The sequence below is a fragment of the Amphibalanus amphitrite genome, unplaced genomic scaffold, assembly GCF_019059575.1.
Source record: "Amphibalanus amphitrite isolate SeventyFive unplaced genomic scaffold, NRLGWU_Aamphi_draft 000091F_arrow, whole genome shotgun sequence".
Classification (NCBI taxonomy): domain Eukaryota; kingdom Metazoa; phylum Arthropoda; class Thecostraca; order Balanomorpha; family Balanidae; genus Amphibalanus; species Amphibalanus amphitrite.
Genome location: NW_024881587.1, coordinates 44,876 through 59,343, shown reverse-complemented (window position 1 = coordinate 59,343; position 14,468 = coordinate 44,876). Strand labels below are relative to the sequence as shown.

General features: G+C 54.6%; 1 protein-coding gene across 1 annotated transcript in view; it reads right to left on the bottom strand.

Annotated features, from left to right (window-relative positions):
- The window catches only part of LOC122380078 (flotillin-2-like), a 19,003-nt gene extending 4,535 nt beyond the window's left edge, over window positions 1–14,468 (bottom strand). Inside the window, exons 1-10 of the mRNA XM_043362875.1 lie at window positions 14,380–14,468; window positions 13,326–13,402; window positions 12,820–12,914; window positions 12,275–12,476; window positions 11,718–11,950; window positions 11,164–11,283; window positions 10,758–10,865; window positions 10,330–10,436; window positions 8,286–8,469; window positions 3,988–4,134 (exon numbers count right to left, since the gene is read on the bottom strand). Of these exons, the coding sequence (XP_043218810.1) occupies window positions 3,988–4,134; window positions 8,286–8,469; window positions 10,330–10,436; window positions 10,758–10,865; window positions 11,164–11,283; window positions 11,718–11,950; window positions 12,275–12,476; window positions 12,820–12,914; window positions 13,326–13,374 (1,245 nt within the window). The 5' untranslated portion in view covers window positions 13,375–13,402; window positions 14,380–14,468. The remainder of the gene's footprint in view (window positions 1–3,987; window positions 4,135–8,285; window positions 8,470–10,329; window positions 10,437–10,757; window positions 10,866–11,163; window positions 11,284–11,717; window positions 11,951–12,274; window positions 12,477–12,819; window positions 12,915–13,325; window positions 13,403–14,379) is intronic.

Below are 14,468 nucleotides of genomic sequence, written 5' to 3'. Positions count from 1 at the left end.
GTGCCAAATCTAATTTGGATCGGCTGAATGTTTTTCAACATACCCTTGGTACCATGTACCATGAGTTGAGTTTTTGCCTGGTTAATTTTCATGCCGTTTGAGCCAAACCAATCGGCCAGTGCTGCAATTTGTTTCTCCATAGTTGAGATCATCTCATCCAGCTGATCCTTTCTACCTTTTACAGCTATCTGTACGTCGTCAGCATACTGCAGTATTGTTGCACCAGGAGCGTGCAAAGACAAATCGTTGCAAAAAATGGAAAACATGATCGGTCCGAGCGCTGTACCCTGAAAAACGCCCATCGGAATTGGTAGTGACTTCGATCGAACCAGCTGTCCATTCGTAGTGCGGTATTGCACTTGCTGGGTGTGGTTAGCAAGGTAAGACTCGAACCAAGCAGTGTCCACATTGTAAAGTCTGAGTTTGGATAACAGAAGTTCATGGTTGACAACGTCAAACCCTTTTGACAAATCACACAATACGACAAGTACAACTTCAGAGTTGTCCATGGCAGATAATATAAAATCCGATAAAACCGCAAGAGCAGTTTCGGTGGAATGCAGTCTCCGGTAGCCATGCTGGGTTGAAGACCATAGCTCGTGATTTTCAAAATATTCACTCAACTGCTGGTGCACAATACGTTCCACTATCTTTGAGATGCCAGGTACCACGGTGATTGGCCTAAATTTGGTTACATCAGACAAGTCCGCTGTTTTAGGTAGTGGCGTGACCAGTCCATGTTTCCATGGTTGTTGTACGCAGCCAGAGACCAGACTAGAGTTAACTAGGTGGAGGAGAATGTGTCCAATGCCATAAAAACACTTCTGATACAGATAGACACTGATACCATCTGTGCCACTCAGGGATGCGGAGCCGGAGCCGGAGTCGGAGCCGGAGCCGCCGGAGCCGGCATATTTTGCCCGGAGCCGGAGCCGGAGCCGGAGCCGTGAAACAATATAGCCCGGAGCCGGAGCCGGAGCCGGAGCCGCCAAAAAAGGGGGCGACTCCGGCTCCTTTTTATTTTTTGAAGAGGAAAATAAATAATTGACCTAGTTCGGTTTGACAGTATAAGGCAGTAAAACATATGGTACTATTGGTCTCAAGATAAAGGCCCAGGCGACCTGTAGTTTTGATGCGGTGAATACCCTCACCCTCGCCACAACTCGAGTGGGGGTGGCGCTGGCTGGTAGGAGGGGTGCACTCGGCCCGAGTTATGGCGAGGGTAAGGGTATTCACCGCATCAAAACTACAGGTCGCCTGGGCCCTTATCTTGAGACCAATAGTACGTCATGGGCCATCAAGTGAATGAAAAAAGCCGAATATCCCCAGCATCCCACAGTACGCAATCAACTTCCTGTCTGCTCCTCCCCCCCCCCCCCCACGTCTATTGCATCCCCAGAACATGAGGACCGGTCATCAGGTGACGGCCATTGTTTTGAAGCCAGTGCAGTGGACTGCGACTCCCAACACCGTCTCTTCCCACCCCACCCTACCCCCCCCCCACACCCCCACCCCCCAATGCAGCCGAGACGGGTGTCAGCTTACGATGGTTCAGTGAACTCCGATTCGCGGCGACTGCGTTTCCAATGTCCTTTCCAATGCTTTCTAGTCCTTTGTTCTGCCAGTTCTCTCCGAGGTGCGTTTGCGCGGGGACGCGGTGTGCCGGTCATGGCAAAGAGTAACGCGGCCGTATAGTCATAACATTTCGCCACGTGCTTATATACCCTTGTTCGCTGATTGCATGTGCTGTTGAGAAAAATAGCCTTAGTTGTTAAGTTGTACTGAGTCGGAGCCGGAGCCGCCGGAGCCGGAGCCGCCGGAGCCGGACCATTTTACTCGGAGCCGGAGTCGGAGCCGGAGCCGCCATAACATTTCACCCGGAGCCGGAGCCGGAGCCGGAGCCGATTTTTTTCTCCGGAGCCGGAGCCGGAGCCGGAGCCGTCTGAAATTTCCACGGCTCCGCATCCCTGGTGCCACTGGACCTAGACGGGTTTAGACTCGCCAAAGTACACATGAGAGAATCGATCGTGACAGGGCTGACATTAAATGAACAGGTGAGCACTCGTGGCAAAAGCACTGGCACTGAACGACTGGGCGGAGACACAGTTGCGGCAGTAGCAGGTCCAACGTTGACAAAGTGACTGTTCAGTACATCACAGTCTACCGTGGGCACAGCGGACGTTGTACTCTTCCCTGCACCTATCACTGACTTGAGACAGCGTCACATGCTGCCCCGGCCGGCCTCTACGATGCGGCGATGGATGTCATCCCGACTATCACGGCGAATAGATGCTCTAGTCTCACGATTGAGCCGCTTGTACCACTCACGATCACCCGATCTCAGCGCCAACCTGCGCTGATTCATCAGCGCCTGTGTCACGTCAGACACGCGAGGGGCACCAGGATTACGCAATCGCACACGACGCACCGGCGCAGCATGGTCGAGAAACGATGTGAATGTCGTGACGAATCGATACCACTTATCAGTGACAGACGGTGCTAAAAAGACGGGCAGCCAATCAAACTCAAACAGGGCGCTGTTAAAGTACTCAAAATTCAGTTTGCCGAGACAACGAGATGAAATAACTACCGGTTCATTCTTACGCTTGATAACACGAATTATAACTCTAGAGAAATTATGTGGACTGAAAAAGCAGTGAGTCACTCCACTACGACGTAGTTGGTTCACAGGCCTTACAGCGATCGAGTCTATAACAGAATTGGCAGGGCGATAGGTTGGAACTGTTGAATTGCACTGTCGCAGTTCATATGCTGTCAACAGCGATGAGAAACGTCGAGATTGTGGGCAAGAACGCTTTAACTGGTTCAGATTGTGGTCACCAGCTATCACAATTGTCCCGGGATGAGCGGCCAAGACGTACTGGATCTGGTGCTCCAAGTCGTCGATGTCTGCGGTGATCTGGGCGACTGTCTGGGTGGGGTGACGATAAAATGAGCATAGCGTAACGAGGCGGTGCGTGGGACTACTGATGATAGTCCAGATGGTTTCCAGGTTTGAGGCTCCACCAGAGTGGGGCACATCAATTACCTGGACACGTAGACAACGCCGCGCTAGCACTGCGACCCCACCTCTGCCGCGTGGGAGTCGACTGGTCACAGGTCTGTCACGCCGAACAAGTTGATAGCCATCGATGCTGAGTAGTCTCTGGGGAACATTGGCAGACAGCCAAGTCTCGCAAAGAGCCAGAACATCATATTGGTGGATAACCAGTCGGAGGTCAGGCAGGTGAGGCTTGAGCGACTGGACGTTTATTTCACCGATCAGAAGCTCACCAGACCGAAGTGCGGCGCCAGGGCGCCTCCACCTCGCCCCTCCCCTCCGACCGCGGCGGCGTGACCTCCTGCCACGGCGAGCTCTGCGGAGGGGGCGGGGCGCGATCAGCTGATCAGGTGACCCAGTGGTGGCGCCCAGTCCCGGGTCAAGGTCACCGGACCCTGGGAGCGGCCGCACGGAACACGGGCCGGTACCAGCGGAACGCCACGGGCATGGGGCCGGCCGGGCGGCAGTCACGAAAAAGGATGCGATGTAGATGAGAAAGAGGCATCTCAAAATCTCACGATGGTAGAAGAGCATGTTGATCTAGTTGAGTCAGTATAAAGTCGACAGCAATGTCGTAGGCAGCGATCGGTCGGCAGTGCTGTACCAGTTGGGTGGTAAAGCTGAGTCAACGAGACGGAGTAGGCGACGATCAGAGTCGCACTAACCACTCCGAATACGGATATCCGATATGAGATAACACAGTAGCGATGCAGCTGTTAAATTCAATCACTCAACACTTGCTTGCTCTCACACAATCACAGCACGGGAAAATAACACGAAAGGTGGGTAGCGGTGGGCAGGAGAGCCCGCGAGCGCGTCAGCCACCAGGCGCCGCGCTCAGCAAACAGATCGTCAGCCTCCCGACCCATATCTGCGCATACAGCTGCTCAGTGAGCCGGCGTAGGCAGCCCCCTGCCGCCACTGACCTTTGACAAGTCGACGCCGGTGAGGGCACTGATGGCTGGCGGCACCTGGCCCACCAGTCGGGTGATCTCAGAGGTGATCTTGTCCTGGCCGCCGAGCAGCACGATCTCTTCCACCTTGGCCAGCGGGGCGGCAATCTCCGCGGCCACCTGAGGACCAGGCGTGAGCGGGTGTCAGACTAACGGTCTGATACAACGGACACACACGGACAAAACGAGGCAAAGAACATGTGCGCACAAACTAGTACACAGCGACCCTGAGGATATACAGTATACACATTACACATGTCAGATAAGCAATGAATGCCAGTCATCAAGCAATGCCAGTGCATCTCAGTCACCATAATAACTTAACTGCCGTGACAACCAAGAAAAGCGTAACTCGCATTTTTTTCGATTTTGAGATTTTGATACCATTAGATAGAGAATAGCAATCTCCATCTTTCTGCAAAACCGTTTTTCGAAATTCGTATAATTTTTCGAGTTATATCAAATTTTATTTTTCGAGAAAAGCGTAAATGTTTTTCATCCTCCCTGACCGCAAGCAAAAAAAGCGTAACTACAAACGCAGCTATTAAAAAAGCGTATCTGCAGCGGTCAGGACGATGTGATAGGCAAGAAAAGCGCAACTAAGTAGTTGCGCTTTTCTTGCTTATCACCGCGCTGACTTTTACGCACTTGCGCTTTTTTGCCTTTCAGGTGAGTGCATAACACTTGGTAGAAGTTTAATTTTGCCAGGAAAATTTGCATTAAAAATATATTAAGCCCTTCTTGCTTGCGTTTGCCGCCTTTCTATGTTTCACCAGTATCATCTAATAGGTATCCTGGCGTTTGAATGGAGGAAAACTGCAAGATAAAAGCAACCAAAGTTCAAAACCACCAACTTGAAATAGTAGGTATAGGTATGGGGTGCCATGCCATACCCTAGACCAAGGCAACACGAGCGATATCCAATAGTTAACTTTATTTATTGTGGTGCATGCTCGCTGTGAACATTATCAGAAGCGTGTGCAAATTGCGGTTTAGGAGCAGACTTGGTCTCTGAAGAGGTTTAGAACTGAAGCGATAAAAAAAAAAAACTGAACAAAAGTCCACGTGCAGCTAAAGGAAAATGTGAAATCAGGAGTAGAGTCGAGCGAGTTCTGGTGAAATAGGACGATCAGGGGCGGGATCTTCCCACTTCCATTTCGACATCCCAGCATTAAGAGAGGCGACCCAACCCCACATGGCCGCCCGGCCAGCCAGCACCGGCAGAGCTGACCATATGGCCGACCGGCTTGCCCGGTCTGCCAGCCCCGACAGGGGCGAGACCCCAAGGCCTGACCTGCCAGCACAGACAGGGGCGAGACCCCAAGGCCTCCTGACCTGCCAGCACCGACAGGGGCGACCCCAAGGCCGCCCGACCTGCCAGCACCGGCATAGGCGACCCAACGGCCCCACGCCCACCCGGCCTGCCAGCACCGGCAAAGACGACCCCACGGCCGCCTGACCCGCCAGCATCGGCAGAGGTGACCCCACGGCCGCCCGGCCTGCCCGACCTCCCAGCACCGACAGGGGCAACCCCAAGGGAGCCTGACCTGCCAGCGTCGAAGGAGGCGACCCCACGGCCGCACGACCTGTCCGGCCTGCCAGCACCGACAGATGAAATCCCGCGGCCACCAGGACTGCCAGAACTGACGGGGGTGACCCCAAGGAAGCCTGACCTGCCAGCACCGAAGGAGGCGACCCCACGGCCGCTTGGCCTTGCAGCACCGGCAGAGGTGACTCCACGGCCGCCCGGCTTGCCCGACCCGCCAGCACCGACAGAGGTGACCCCACGGCCGCCCGGCTTACCCGACCTGCCAGCACCGGCAGAGGCGACCCAACGGCTGCCCGGCCTGCCAGCAACGGCAGAGGCTACCCCAAGACCGCCAGGCCTGCCAGCACCGGCAGAGGCGACAATGTGGCCGCCCGGCCTGCCCGACCTGCCAGCACCGGCAGAGGCGACCCCACGGCTGCCCGGCCTGTCAGCACCGGCAGAGGCGACAACGTGGCCGCCCGGCCTGCCCGACCTGCCAGCACCGGCAGAGGCGACCCCACGGCTGCCCGGCCTGCCCGGCCTGCCAGCAACAGCAGAGGCTACCCCAAGGCCGTCCGACCTGTTCGGCCTGCCAGCACAGACAGATGAAACCCCGCGACTGCGCGGACTGTCAGAACTGACAGGGACGCAAACGTGGCCGCCCGGCCTGCCAGCACGAAACAAAGCGACCCCACGGCCGCTTAGCCTTGCAGCACCGGCAGAGGTGACCCCACGGCCGCCCGGCTTGCCCGACCTGGCAGCACCGGCAGAGGCGACCCCACGGCTGCCCGGCCTGCCAGCAACGGCAGAGGCTACCCCAAGGCCGCCAGGCCTGCCAGCACCGGCAGAGGCGACAACGTGGCCGCCCGGCATGCCCGGCCTGCCAGAACCGGTGGAGGCGACCCGACGGCCGCCCGACCCGCCAGCACCGGCAGAGCTGACCATACGGTCGCCCGGCTTGCCCGAACTCCCAGCACCAACAGGGGCGACCCCAAGGCCGCCCGACCTGCCAGCACCGGCATAGGCGACCCAACGGCACCACGGCCGCCCGGCCTGCCAGCACAGACAGATGAAACCCCGCGGCCGCTCGGACTGTCAGAACTGACAGAGGGGAAAACGTGGCCACCCGGCCTGCCAGCACGAAATGAGGTGACCCCACGGCCGCCCGACCTGCCAGCACCGGCAGAGTTGAGCCCACGCCCTCCCGGCCTGCCAGCACCGGCAAAGACGACCTCACGGCCGCCTGACCCGCCAGCATCGGCAGAGGTGACCCCACGGCCGCACGACCTGCCAGCACCAGAAGAGGCGACCCAAAGGCCGCCATGCTTCCCGAAATGCCAGCACCAACATGGGCGACAGCCGACAACGTGGCCGCCCGGCCTGCCCGACCTCCCAGCACCGACAGGGGCAACCCCAAGGAAGCCTGACCTGCCAGCACCCAAGGAGGCGACCCCACGGCCACTTGGCCTTGTAGCACCGGCGGAGGCGACCCCACGGCCGCCCGAATTGCCCGACCTGCCAGCACCGGCAGAGGCGACCCCACGGCTGCCCGGCCTGCCCGGCCTGCCAGCAACGGCAGAGGCTACCCCAAGGCAGTCCGGCCTGTTCGGCCTGCCAGCACAGACAGATGAAACCCCGCGATTGCGCGGACTGTCAGAACTGACAGGGACGAAAACATGGCCGCCCGGCCTGCCAGCACGAAACAAAGCGACCCCACGGCCACCCGACCCGCCAGCACCGGCAGAGGTGACCCCCACGACCGCCCGGCTTGCCCGACCTGCCAGAACCAGAAGAGGCGACCCAAAGGCCGCTAGGCTTCCCGACCTCCCAGCACCGACAGGGGCAACCCCAAGGAAGCCTGACCTGCCAGCACCGAAGGAGGCGACCCCACGGTCACTTGGCCTTGCAGCACCGGCGGAGGCGACCCCCCGGCCGCCCGACCCGCCAGCACCGGCAGAGCTGACCATACGGCCGCCCAGCTTGCCCGACCTGCCAGCACCGAAGGAGGCGGCCGCTCGACCTGCCCTACTTGCCAGCACCGACAGGGGCGACCCCACGGCCGTCCGGCCTGCTAGCACCGGTATAGGCGACCCCACGGCCGTCCAGCCTGTCTGACCTGCCAGCACCGAAGGGTGCGACCTGACGGCCGCGATTGCTAAGCATGAAGCCTGAAGTCTTAGCATGAAAAGTCGTGAGCTATTTCGAAAGGCATCTAGGCATCCGTAATGGACAAAAGACGTTTTCGTCCTGGCGTATTTGAAACACCGCATATTCGCTGATACCATAAGATCTCGCAAGCAAAAGAAGCGTAACTACGTAGTTACGCTTCTTTTGCATTTCGCTATGGAGCCGCGCGCTGCACATACGGTTGCCGAACTGGAGTGAATGTAGTTACGCTTTTCTTCCCTACATGCCTCGCTGCAATTTGAGCATCGAGTGAAAAGCAAAAACACCTTACACCATTTTCTAGCAATATCTTATATGCCACGTAAAAAATATTAACACTGTTAGGTTCAGTGCAGTATCGCGAACAGTTTGACACCAAATTTTCTTTGATTGTTTAAGAACCGTCGATAATACAAGGTAAAACAGAAAAATCGCTCTCCTGAAAAATCGTCAAAAGCGAGTTACGCTTCTTTTCCTTTTCACGGCAATAAGCGTTCATACGTTTTCCATGACATAATTCGTAAATAACCCAGACATGACAGACACGAGCTCCATCCCGCCGCGGCGGCACACCGACCTTCGGCAGGGCCTCCAGCACCATGGAGGTGAGCGCGGCGTCACCGTACTGCTGGTAGGCAGCCGCCTTCATCCGCATCCGCTCGGCCTCGGCGCGACCGATGGCCTCGATGCTGCTGGCCTCGGCCTCTCCCAGCAGACGGGTACTCTCGGCCTCGGCTTTGGCCACCTCGACCGTCTGGTACCTGGGGGACGGGCACGGACGGTCACCGTCTGGGGGCGGGGACGGCGACGGTCGGTCGTCACCTCGACCGTCTGGTACCTGGGGGACGGGCACGGACGGTCAACGTCTGGGGGCGGGGACGGGGACGGCCGGTCACCGTCTGGTACCTGGGGGACGGGCACGGACCGGCCCCCGCCGAAGTTAGTTGGTAGCACTGCTGCTCCACGGCGTACATTTCCTACCAGCCCATAGGGTTTACATGTTAAATGGCCTGTTTTCGGCGAGCGATATCTCGGTCAACCTTTGAAGGAATCAATGGTTCTTAGTCTCAAATGATAGATCGATGAATTTTCTTTAGACAATGCCTCTATCATTTTTCACGAAACCCAGCCGATCTTCTACGGCGTACAGGGTAAAGATTTCTCTGCACGCCAGCACCCGCGATCCGCCTCTCCGATCGTCGGCGCGCGGTCCTCGGTAGCGCAGTCGGTAGCGTATCGGGCTACGGATCCGAGGGTCGTGAGTTCGAATCCTGGGAGCGCCGTGTGATTTCGGCTAGAATTGAATGATGTAGAATCTTGAATGTTTGCGTAATCAATTATTGATAGCTATTTGAATGTATCTGCGCACTAATCGGCCCCTAAAACCTGTTATTTAAAGGGACCCTCCCACCTTAACATTAGATTTGAGTTGAGATAGCCAAAATGGGGTCCCTGGCTCACAATTACCGGTTTCGGCACTCACAACATCGAGAAATGCCTTAAATCGGAAATATTGAATTTCAAAATTGCAGCATTTTGATTCAGAGGGGCTAATGCTTAGGAATACCCCTCTGAATGTGTGACGTCAGCGCAAATATCTAACGATTTTTAAATGTTTGACTAAAACGTTTTGTAGCACGCGATGGTATATGCTATTTGCGCGCAACATCTGCCGCAAACGCCGCACTTTTAAAATAAAGTCGCTAGAAACAGCGGAGATCCCAAAAAAAGTAAACAAAAGTAAAAGTCTAATATCTCGAAAACCGGTGAATATTTTTCGGTGAAATTTGGTAGATAGTTGTTTTCGCTCTTTCTGAACCGAGCGACATCACTTTCATGCCAATTCATAAACTTTTTTGAATAACTACTACTAAACAAAATACTAAAAAAAACTAAAAAAAAAACTACTAAACACATATAGTAGGTTTTCTAGTAGTTATACTAGAAATTCCTACCAAAGTTCGTCCTACCCTTCACTCAATATACCCTGGGCACGGACGGTCAACGTCTGGTACCTGGGGGACGGGGACGGACGGTCAACGTCTGGGGGCGGGGACGGGGACGGCCGGTCACCGTCTGGTACCTGGGGGACGGGCACGGACGGTCAACGTCTGGTACCTGGGGGACGGGGACGGACGGTCAACGTCTGGGGGCGGGGACGGGGACGGCCGGTCACCGTCTGGTACCTGGGGGACGGGCACGGACGGTCAACGTCTGGTACCTGGGGGACGGGGACGGACGGTCAACGTCTGGGGGCGGGGACAGTCGGTCGTCACCTTGACCGTCTGGTACCTGGGGGACGGGGACGGTCGGTCAACGTCTGGTACCTGGGGGACGGGCACGGACGGTCACCGTCTGGGGGCGGGGACGGCGACGGTCGGTCAGTGTCAGACTTGGGGACGGGGACGACTGGTCAGTACACGCTGCTGAATACACACCAGAAATATAGTCTCTCGATCACGCCGGTGTTGGGTCTAGAGATAAAGCAGTGCCTCTGGCTACTAATTCTGGTCATTAGAAGATACGTTTATTTAATATTCCTTACGATTTTTGGTTCTTTTTGGGAGTTACATTAAGAGCAAAATTCAAGACAAAGACTGCACATAAGATAGCGGCCGTACCGTTTTCCCTGCGCGATGGCCTCGACCTTGTAGCTCTCGGCCTCGGCGGGCAGTTTGACCGTGCCGGTGAGCTCCTTCTCCTTCCGCTTGATCTCCTGTGTCTCCACCTGGAGCAGCCAGCCGCAGAGGTCAGATAAGAGGTCAGAGGTCAAAAGAGGTCAAAGGGTGAGTGAGAGGTCAGCGGTGACAGGTCAGGGTTCAAAGGTTAACGGCCAGCGAAGGACGGAGAGAGGTCAACCAGAGGCGGGCAGTGACCTGCAGCGAGAGGTAAGAGAACAGCGACAGCACAGTGAGAGGGCAGTGGCAGCACAGGCCTGCTCCTCAGACACGCTGAACGTTAAACTCACGCTAAACCCAACTTTCAAGCCACATGCAGCGAGCAAACCCTACGCGACATAGCCGGCACGCCGGTCTGGCGGCGTGCTCACCTCGATCTGCTTCCTGCGCTCGATGACGTCGATGGCGATCTCCTCAAACCGGATCTTCTGCTTCTCCTTGGCGGCCTGCAGCTCGTAGGCCAGCTCGGCGTCCGCTTTCTGCGGACAGGACAACCACGGTCAGCTCAGTCGGCCAGTGAAAGGCGAAAAGGGGTGGTACTCTAAACACCAAACTGGTAATGCATATGTGCTGTTTAGTGTTTACCATAGTTGAACTTACGATTGATCAAATACGTTCACCAGCACATAGACCACTTCCACAGGAGTTAGTGCCGGTACGATAGTGCACCTCACAATGTAGCCCAACCCACCGGCAGGAGACTAGGCCGCCGTACTGTTCCCAGCCCGTATCGGCCGGGGTTCGGCAGCAGGCGACGGCCGCCGTGCGCGTGCTTACCGCCGTGTTGACCTCGCGGTCGAACTCCTCCTTCTGCAGTCGGAACAGCTTGGTACTGTCGGCCACCTTGGTGTCTGTGCCGTACTTGACATCCATGGCGGCCCGCTCGCACTCCGCCTCCTGTACGGGGTACCAACGGCGGAGTCACCACACCGAGAGGTGTTTGAAACAACGGGTATGAAACGCGTACGGCGGAACAAGAGTTTCGGTGTGCTTTTTTTTGAAATCCTATGAGGTACCTATAAAGGTAGACTGCAAGGAATATGATCCAGAGCGCAGTTCCGCGCATCCCTTTGTATCACTTTCTACCCATTTCTATCATCATTGCACTTTTCGATAAGACTAACTCTCACGACCCCGACTTTGACCCCGAGTCACCAGTCCCTTAGCCCCGACTGACCCTGACTAAGTCTGCGTTAGCAGCCCAGCCTGACCTGCGACTGACCCTGACTTTGGCTCGTCGCCAGCCCCTGACTCCCGGCTGACCCTGACCCATCAGCCTCTGACCCTGACTGACCCTGACCCCGACCAATCAGCCCCTGACCCTGACTGACCCGGATGCCGGCGTCTCGGACGGCCATGGCCACGCCAATCTGGGCGTCCCGTTTGACGACGGCCGTCTGCGGCCGGCCCAGCGAGGACAGGTAGTCCACGCCGTCGTACACGTCCTTGATGGTGAAACTGAGGATCTCGATACCCATACGGCCGACGTCCGGGGCGGCTACCTCGCGCACCAGGGCGGCGAACTGGTCCCGGTCCTTGAACACCTCCTCTACGGAGAGCGTACCTGCGGGCATCACAGCGTGAGAGGTCAGCGACTCCAGCGGAGACACGACGCTGGGAGGATGGAAAAACGACTGGTACACGGGAGTGAGGGGAAAAGCTCATTTCGTACTAACGTTGATGAAACGAAACTGCAGCAAACAGACGTGATAACTTTAAACAGCAGCCATCAGATCGTTGAACAAAATCACCAGCATGTCAGAATTTAAGATGAATCTAAACTGTTTAATTTGAAGAGTGAGAATTATGTTTCCTGTCTTATTTGGCGGCTCTGGTGATCGGCATCTCCTGTGAACCCCACGCACGGCCGTAGTGCGCCAGTTCGTACCGAGAATGGCTCTCAGGTGGCCCTCGAGCGTCTGCAGGACCGTGTTCTTGACATCGTTGACCGACTTGCTGATGAACTGTTCGAACGCCTGTTTGAGCAGGTCCTCCTGTTTGATGAACTTGCACTGGGCCACGCCGGTGACGGTGAGCGGCACGCCCTGCGAGGTCTCCACCCGCTCGCACACCGGGTTCAGCGTCATCACCTGGCGGGCAGGACGACCGGCGGTCAGCAGCCAGCGTGGAGGGGACGTGCTATCGGCGAGTGTGGAAACGTGAGGTGACCACTTTTTTGTCGTCAAATTAAAACAGCGTCCCGCTGCACTAGTTTGACTTCAGCCAGCTTCAGCTGCTCTCACTAACCCAAACTATTCCAGTCAGGAAACTCATACATCGTCACCAGAACTGAGACACTACTACCAGCAGAAATAGGACACTACCAGCAGAAATTAGACACTACCAGCTGGGCTCTAATCATTTCATGTAGTACTAGGATTGTTTGGACTAGATAAGGGAAGCTTTTAGCAAGCATTGATGCCCACTGCTTACCTCAAGGGATAGTTTCTTCACATCTGTCACACACCACCAGGCCCAGGCCCAGCCTCCAATGATTGTCTTCCTTGCAGTGGGACTGAGACAGCCACCTGCAGGTCAATGAAACACACAGAGGATTATTGATGGATGTAGATAAGACAGAATATTGATGGAAGAGGGAGGAGGACCTACAGCAGACCCCTTGGAGATCCCTGAGTGGTGTTCAAGAGCAGAAGAAGAAGAGGGAGAGAGGGCAGGATGGAGGGGAGAGAAAGAGAGTCTGGGTAATCCAAATAGCCAGTACACACAGCACTGTCACTTTCACACAGGTTTTTCATTTATCTCTGACAATGAGCATTAAACTAACATCCACATCTGCCATATTCTGATGAGGTTACATTTTAATTTGTTGATAAAATACAATGTTATGAGAAATACATGATTTACAGTTAGAAACTATATAAATGTAAGGACAAACTATTTATATGTTAAAAGACACTAGCCATCTGAACTAAACTTACCTGACACCACCATAGCCTCATTGGGTCCAACAGTGTGAATATTTCCCATCTTGCTATTTTATCCTTCTGGATCTAAGCTGAAATGAAGTTTGAAGAAAGGTAAGGTAAGGTTGAACAGGTGAGTTTAAGAGGTGAGTTGAAGAAACATGTGTTTGAAGGAAAATTCCAAAGTTCAAATTCAAATTATCAGTGCTAATTACAATTGATTTAGACATCAAAGCTTCATTTTTTTTCTTTTATAAATTTAGTCCGAACCTTTTGATAGGAAGGATTCACAAGGACAGAGCCACCGCTAAGTGAAGCTTGTTGATGTGACCCTGCCCCCTACCCTCCGATCGCGCAATTCCAGTTCTATGGCAGAATTTAGAGTCCAAAGTTTAACGTGGGCACATAGCCGTGCACGGCCGCATGGAGCAGACTGTTCAAGTGTCAGGAGAGACAAACTGTGGCTGAATTGACGTTGAAACAGTGATTTGTTGTCCATGAACTCAGGAGGAAAATCATGATCATAGGCCTCTTGCACCAAACTACCTAGCTAGGTAAAATCGAAAAACCGGTTTCAGAATAAGCTAATCTAACGGCGGTAAATTTGTTTGCAACAGCCCAATACATAGTCCTACATGTGCTTGCTAAATTTTGCACACAAATTGTTACATTTGAAACTTGAACTAGGTATACGATGCAAAATAATCCAAGCATTGGCACAAGAGGATTTTGGTGCAAGAGGCCTCATGTTAGACTGTGGCACATGTTGCTCTGTGCTGCATGTGCCACAATTACATCAAGGGACTAATGATTCTTTTTTAACAAAACATAATCAAATTTGCCCTACGTCCTAACCAGACAAAAAATAGCCTAGCCTGAACCATCATATACGGCCTTGCATCATATCACCTGCTTAGCACATAATACCCATAATACCTCTGGCACAAACCAAGAAGTACCCAGCTTAGTCAGAATTGCAGAGAACATCATCAGTCTCCTTATGTTAACATCCCATTGGCTGAACAGGGTCAATACCTAATATTTTTGCACGTTTTTGATTAACCATTACCTTAATTTTGTCTGGATAATAGCAGGTTGCTAATTCCAATCACGTGAAGGACAATTACAATGGAAAACCATGGAAAACAAGCTATGGAG